At 45.9% G+C, this 7464-nt stretch overlaps 2 protein-coding genes across 2 annotated transcripts; both read right to left on the bottom strand.

Annotated features, from left to right (window-relative positions):
• Nucleotides 1-1923: 1923 nt before the first annotated feature.
• Nucleotides 1924-2637, bottom strand: LOC126014782 (centromere protein V-like). The gene has a single exon (XM_049777867.1). The coding sequence runs from the start codon at nt 2635-2637 to the stop codon at nt 1924-1926; it is 714 nt and encodes a 237-aa protein (XP_049633824.1).
• A 587-nt stretch (nt 2638-3224) lies between these two features.
• LOC126022760 (cytochrome c oxidase subunit 7A2, mitochondrial-like) lies at nt 3225-3506 on the bottom strand. The gene has a single exon (XM_049783758.1). The coding sequence runs from the start codon at nt 3504-3506 to the stop codon at nt 3225-3227; it is 282 nt and encodes a 93-aa protein (XP_049639715.1).
• Between the last annotated feature and the right edge of the window lie 3958 nt (nt 3507-7464).

The raw sequence follows: 7464 nt of genomic DNA on the forward strand, positions 1-7464 counted from the left end.
CATTATCAGGAGATAGTACTGACCACTGTACCTTTTGTTGTAGTTCCATGTAATTTTCATTCATCTTTCAAGGTCCTGTATGGAGGACTTGTTTCATTCCTCAATGACATCTATGTGTATGATTATATCATTCATTGCCACAGGACCTTGTTGTGGACCCCTAGTCACTGGACATGAAGTCATCATTTGTCTGGTTGCTTTGAAGATTACCTGAAACAGTCTGATGCTATCACCCCTGACTCTCCTGAAAGTGAACATTCATGAACCCAAACTTGGAAAATTTCCTGATTGGAAGCTGAATTACTGAATGGAGAAACTAAATGCAAAGTAACAAATTCAGACCTCCCAGTGTGCCTTCTTTTTATCTTTCTTCCCTTTCCTCAAATCAGAGTAAGATCAAGTGTGGCTGAAAAGAGTTAAGATACCAAGACTATCTGCCATTAGCTTGCTCCTAGATTTTGGAAGCATTAGGCATGGCTATTAATACTCTCATTGAGCGAGCAAAATAAAAGCCCATGTTTTTAATAAATAAAAGTTTGGACAAACCTGTACAAATCTCAGAGTACTAGAATTTCCCCCAAGTAGGGGTACCACCTCCCAGGAGGTGATGGGATAATTCAGGGGAGATGGTAATTGTCTTGGGTATAATTAGGGAAGACTAATTTCAGAATGTACAGAATATTTTTTTCTTTCTGAAGGCCAAATAAGTTTGGAAATCTTTGACCCACATAACCAATGTGCTTGGGAAATAACCCACACAAAAGTTGAGACCCCAGTTACATGTAGCAAGTAGAACCAGTTATATGTAGCAAGTAGATTCAGTTATATGTAGCAAGATTCTAGCTTCATTTGGTCCTCTAAGATCAAGAAATTCCCTTACACTCAAACATCAAGTATTTACCAGTAAGCTACTCACACTAGGTCTTTCCATCTTCTAATGGATGGAAGGCTTCTAATGGAATTTGGTACCCTAAGAATGTGACCATATATACTCTGTCACCCCTCAATAGGGCAAGGCTGACAGTGCCCTTCACAGCTGCTCAGCAGGATCTTCAGACAGCTTTTCCTTTAGTTCAATGATCTGCTATGGTCTATGAGGTTTGGGTTTAATCTCCTACAGTGGAAACCCTACCTACTTCCCCTAAACTTCAGCTTTAGGTATCCTACTGGGTTCTTCTGAAAGCAGTTTCTGCTAAGTCCCTCTCTGGTGCAAGTATTATCCCAAATTTCTGAAGTGCCCTAGTTAGAGGGGCTTCCCTGCAGACACTCTTCAGAAACTTATGACTCTCTAGGAAGCAGTAAATGAAGCAGGTGAACTTGATGTCAGAGGTCTTTCCAAATGATGGGAGGATGTGGCTGTTCCCAGGCTGAGAATTTCCAGCTCTTGCCTTCAGCTCTAATGTGGAAGCCAACGCACTGGGCAATCCCTCCCGCATGCCCTCCTGATAGTGCAGAATGGTATCCCTGATTCCCGCAAATGGGCAGGAAAAAGGCCTTAAGGAAACCCTAACTAACACGGACCATTTCATACATCCCTATTTTTACATATTCATTCCTCAGCTAAGGGAAAAGGGCCAATTTTCTCCTACAAGACCAATGAGTCCCCCAAAGGATTCAGAGCTGCTGAATTAGTACTCTCATTTCCCATCACTAGCACACACTTCCAGTCACACGAAACCAGATACACCAGGAGCCACTCTGTCTTTGTTTAAAGCTAAAAAATGGTTTATGATTTTTTTTTAAGGTCACACAAAAGTTGGGAAGAGAAGAAATGGTGTCAACCGATGCCCGTCAGTCCCAACTAGGGTCAAGGGAATGCCTGGAAGAGAGGAGGTAGGGGGCGGCCCATGAATTAGCAGCTGCACCGAGCAGGCGGCAAGCCCGCCACTCATCTTCCTTGGGGGGGCCAGCCCAGCACGGGGCTCACTCTTTGGCCGCGTTCTTCATCTTCCACTCCTTCATGGCCTTCTCCCAGTTGGCGCCATTGAACTCCTTCACCACCACGCTCCGCACGGTGCCGTCGTCCAGGCAGTGCGGGACCACCCCGACGCTGCTGTCGCCGGAGCGGGGCTGGTAAAAGCTCTGCACCCCGCATTTCTTGCAGAAGGTGTGCCGGGCTCTGTGCGTGTTGAAGGTGTAGGTGGTCAGCTGGTCGGCGCCCTTGAGCAGCTTGAAGAGGGTGGCGGGTACCACGAAGTGGCGGTTCTGCTTCTTCGTGCAGATGCTGCAGTTGCAGTCGACCACGGCCAGGTCGGCGCCGGCCCACACCTCGAAGCGCACGGCGCCGCAGTGGCAGCCCCCCGAGTGCTTCACGAGGCCCTGGTGCTCGAAGGTGTCCAGCAGCAGCTTGGCGACGCCCTCGCAGCTCAGCCGCTGCCGTTTGCGAAACGTCTCCCAGCGCTCGCGCTGCTCGCCCAGGTCCCCCAGCGAGGCGTCCGACTGCGGCGGGGTCCGCGGAGCCCCGGGCGTCGGGGTCGGGGTCGGGGGCGGCGGCGGCTGCGGGGGCAGCGGCAGGGGAGGCGGCGGCGGCACCCGGGGCCCGGTTTTGTGCACCCGGGCTCCGGCTCTCTGCACCTGCGGCAGCGCTATCTGTCGGTGCTGCCGCGTGTTCAGCTGCCGTCGACGGCCCGGAGCCATGGTCCGCGGGATCCGAGTCCTTCCGAGGCGCTCGACGCTCAGGGGCGCTGCTCAGTGGGGGCCCCCCGGCGACCGCGTCTCATCAGCCCGCAGGTCAGGCTTTCAACACGCGGGGCTCCGGCGAGTGGCCGCCCCACTTCCCAAGGCGGCGAGCCACGGGGACATTCTCTGCCGTCGAACAGGGGGAGGCTCTCTCGACGCGAGGGACGCGAGCGCGGCCCGCGGCTCTCTCCAACCGGCTCTGGCGCTAATTGAGCCGGTGACACCTGGGCTCAGGTGCCGTCACAATCGGCCCCACTTCCGGGAGGCCCGGGCCACGCCCACCACGAGCCACACCCACCGTACGCACCGCCCACTGCACCCACTTCACTTTCTCCTAACATCTATCTAGGCCTCGCTAGATAGTCATTCACACTGGTGAAGTGGGATGTGTTCTGCTTATGACTGAAACCCAACGACAATCATGCTTGTAATCATGGTGCTTACATCAAGATTTCTTTTTAATGGTAAAGATTGACTTATTGGTGACAGTTAAGTACAAGTTAATAAATATTGATCCCAAAAAACTCAGATTAGTGGTCCATTTTTTAATTGACTATTGAGGTAATAAATTGAAGTCGATCTTGCTTCTTGGGAAATGAAGCCATTACCAGCTGATATATGGCATATGCTCTTCCACCAACTGTCAGAATCATAGTGGCTCTATACAGGAGGGCATCAGACACCCCACCCTTTAGATGTATTGGAATTCCATTGTCCTCCTGAAATAGTTTTTGTTTCTCTGGCACCTTATTTTCAAACTGCCAGCGAGAAACAGTACTTATGGTTCTCTGGGTAATCTGATGAAGAGCCAACAAATTCCGCAGCATATTGCCTTAATAATCTCCCTTTTACATCAAGATTTTTTTTTTTTTTTTTTTTTTTTTTGGTTTTTGGGTCATACCCGGCGGTGCTCAGGGGTTACTCCTGGTTGTCTGCTCAGAAATAGCTCCTGGCAGGCACAGGGGACCATATGGGATGTCGGGATTTGAACCAACCACCTTTGGTCCTGGGACGGATGCTTGCAAGGCAAACGCCACTGTGCTATTTCTCCAGCCCCTTACATCAAGATTTTATGACAAAAAAAATACACACAAGTACATGCACACCTAGCTCAAGATCTAGACTAGAGACTCATTCCAGGGGCGCTCCCATCTCCCAGTTAAAGGTCTTTGGAACGTCAGCTATTGCATCCACCCCAGGCTGTTGGCCTCCTGGAAGGCCCTTACCCACTTTTTTCTTTCTCTTTTTTCTTTTTCTTCCTTCCTTCCTTCCTTCCTTCCTTCCTTCCTTCCTTCCTTCCTTCCTTCCTTTTTTCTTTCTTTCTTTCTTTCTTTCTTTCTTTCTTTCTTTCTTTCTTTCTTTCTTTCTTTCTTTCTTTCTTTCTTTCTTTCTTTCTTTCTTTCTTTCTTTCTTTCTTTCTTTCTTTCTTTCTTTCTTTCTTTCTTTCTTCTTCCTTCCTTCCTTCCTTCCTTCCTTCCTTCCTTCCTTCCTTCCTTCCTTCCTTCCTTCCTTCCTTCTCTTTCTTTCTTTCTTTCTTTCTTTCTTTCTTTCTTTCTTTCTTTCTTTCTTTCTTTCTTTCTTTCTTTCTTTCTTTCTTTCTTTCTTTCTTTCTTTCTTTCTTTCTTTCTTTCTTTCTTTCTTTCTTTCTTTCTTCTTCTTCTTCTTCCTTCCTTCCTTCTTTCTCTTCCTTCCTTCCTTCCTTCCTTCTCTTCCTTCCTTCCTTCCTTCCTTCCTTCCTTCCTTCCTTCCTTCCTTTCTTTCTTTCTTTCTTTCTTTCTTTCTTTCTTTCTTTCTTTCTTTCTTTCTTTCTTTCTTTCTTTCTTTCTTTCTTTCTTTCTTTCTTTCTTTCTTTCTAATAAAATCTTTATTTATGCACCACAATTACAAGCATGATTGTAGCTGGGTTTCAGTCCTAAACAGAAAACTCCCCTTCACCAGTGCAACATTCCCACCACTAATGCCCCCTATCTTCCTCCTTCTCAATCCCTGCCTATATTCTAGACAGGCATTCTACTTCTTTCACTCATCTAGATTGTCATGATATCCTAGTGCATTTCCAGTGAAGAGATGGATCAATCCCATTTGCCAAAGATAAGGTGCAGGCATGAAGGCACAACTGTGATGGGTAAAGTTTTATTTAACAAATATGCATTTGTTGGAGCATGATTTTACAGGGCTTAAGTTCTCAACCTGCTTGATTTTTCTTCTACCACAGAGCTGGGCTATCTAAGCACAGAGATTGCTATTGCCTGGGAAGGCCCATTTATCCCCACACCCCTTTTCTTTTCTTTTCTTTTCTTTTTTTTTTTTTTTTTTTGGTTTTTGGGTCACACCTGGCAGCACTCAGTGGTTACTCCTGGCTCTATGCTCAGAAATCACTCCTGGCAGGCTCGGGGGGACCATATGGGATGCCGGGATTCGAACCACCATCCTTTTGCATGCAAGGCAAATGCCTTACATCCATGCTATCTCTCCGGTCCCTACACACCCCCATTCTTTAAACAATAGTTTGCAAGCCTGTTCTCCTGAGTGACATTTGGGTAACAGAAGAAAAATCAGCAAAGTGGGGAGATTGGAAGTAGAGCTATGTGCTATGCTATTGATAATTTTTGGGAAAAAATGGAATAGCTGTTGGTTTGGGAAGGAAAGCCAATAACTAGTATGAGAGCTGCTTCAGCCAACCTGAGTCTCATTTGCTGAGATTGGATGTGGAAAGAAAGTTCTGAAGAGGACCAAACAACTCAAGATGCTTATACGTAATGAATTTATGTTGGCCTGTCAATTAGACCTTTACTTGGATGAAGAATTGAAAACTGGGACAGGGTACTGTTTTGTTGTGGTGTACCCCAAGACCCGCCCATATCTGGGAGGAGTTTTGGGAACCGGATAATAGGTGTAACTACCTGCAAGACCTCCCATTTCTGGGAGGGGTCTGGAAAAGGATAGATAAACCTCTGAGCCAGGGAACTCGGCCCTTTTGCCGTTTCTCTTTTGGCCCAGCTTGGTTTCCTGGCTTTTGGATCTTTGGGCCGCATGGAGCCCAAAGGGAAGATGGCTAACAGGAGATAAGATGCAGGGCTAGCAAAATATTGCTGAATGCTTGAAAGGTTGACATAGGCCACACACCTGTGGTGGCTAGGGCATGAATAAAGATGATTCTTCCTGAAGCCTGCCTGTGAGTGAGTGATTTCACCTGGGCCTGGGACTCGCCGACTGCATGGAGGTGGCAGAGCCATGTGGGCTGGATGGCATCATCCACCATCCAGCCCCATTGTTAATTATTTAACACAACATCTGGCGCTCCGAACTTTGACCTGAATCCTGGACCCAAGAAACCAGCAACAATGGTAACATTTCTGCTTTTCAGTTTAATTTTGGCTCTTGTCGGGTGCACTGAGCCCAAAACCCTGGGCCACGTGCAACCATTTTTAAAAATGGCCGACACCCCATCTGGGGGTTCAAAGGCCATTAAAACAAGAGAGGTGAAAGCTTGCACCACCTCTGGCCAAGGCCCAGAACTAAAACTTTGTTACAAAAACCAAAAACCTCGGCCTCTTCAAAAACTTATTAAAAGTCTAAATTGGAAACGGAGGAGAAAAAAGACTGTATTTAAAGTGGACTGATTTTCTAAAAATGACCTTTGGCTTGAATTTGGATTTCGACTTTGGAAATTTCGAACTGAACTTTTAGTTTAAATCACTTGAAACTCTGAACATCCATAAGCTGCTTCCAAAGTGCGCCCGGAGGGAAAAATAAGGCAGCGGTGAAGCCCCTCCAGCATCAGAAAAGTGGCCGAAAACTTGCTTGCAAAGTGCGCCCAAAGAAAAAAAAAAAAGCTGCGAAAAGCTCCAAGCGGCTGGGCTCGGCTCGGCTGGAATCTCGGCTGGGATCGGCTTGGCTGGGCTCAGCTTTGCCCGGAAAAGCGAAAAACCTGGAATCCTCGCTCCAGATCACAAACTGGCAGCGGAGCCTGGAACTACGAAAGAAAGCCACGTGGTAAGATCAGCGTGGGACAAACCAACATCTGAACTTTAAAAGTTTACAAAAGCCACGTGGTGAAATCAGCGTGGGACAAATTAATCTAAACTATGGTTTTAGGTGTAGAAAATTAGTGGGTAGTAATATTTTACTCATAGTTGGTGATGGAATAAGTTTTAATTAGTTAGTGGTTAAAAAATAAAAATATAAGGGAGGTAATACAGATTAGCCCATTTTAACATCTAATTTCTAACCACCTGCATCTTTGTCTTAGTCATTTTCTTTATGATTTAAATGTGTTTTGTTGTCTTTCAAAGTTAATATTTTCAATTGCAAAATGTTTTACTGTGTATTTTAATGTACTTAGCCTGTTTTTAAAATGTATGTTATGCATGTATGCTGCAGTACTTGTGTATAGAAAAGTTATAGGAACAATAAAGTTCCCCCAATATAGTTTAAAAATATAGGAACATGAAAGTTCCAAAATAGTGCTTGGTAAAAAAGCATTAATAGAATTTTAGGTTACAGGTGTAAAGTATATTTTGCAAATGATATGTTTTTGAAAAGGGCTGGTATATTAATTTTCACTCTATTACGTTGGTGCATAAAAATATTAAGAAAAGGAGGAAATGTTGGTGTACCTAGCTAAAACCCTGAAGTTGGGTGCAAAGACCCTAAGACCCACCCATATCTGGGAGGGGTCTTGGGAACCGGATAATAGGTGTAACTACCTGCAAGACCTCCCATTTCTGGGAGGGGTCTGGAAAAGGATAGATAAACCTCTGAGCCAGGGGATTCGGGCCTTTT

Source organism: Suncus etruscus, chromosome 1 (genome assembly GCF_024139225.1).
Source record: "Suncus etruscus isolate mSunEtr1 chromosome 1, mSunEtr1.pri.cur, whole genome shotgun sequence".
NCBI lineage: Eukaryota > Metazoa > Chordata > Mammalia > Eulipotyphla > Soricidae > Suncus > Suncus etruscus.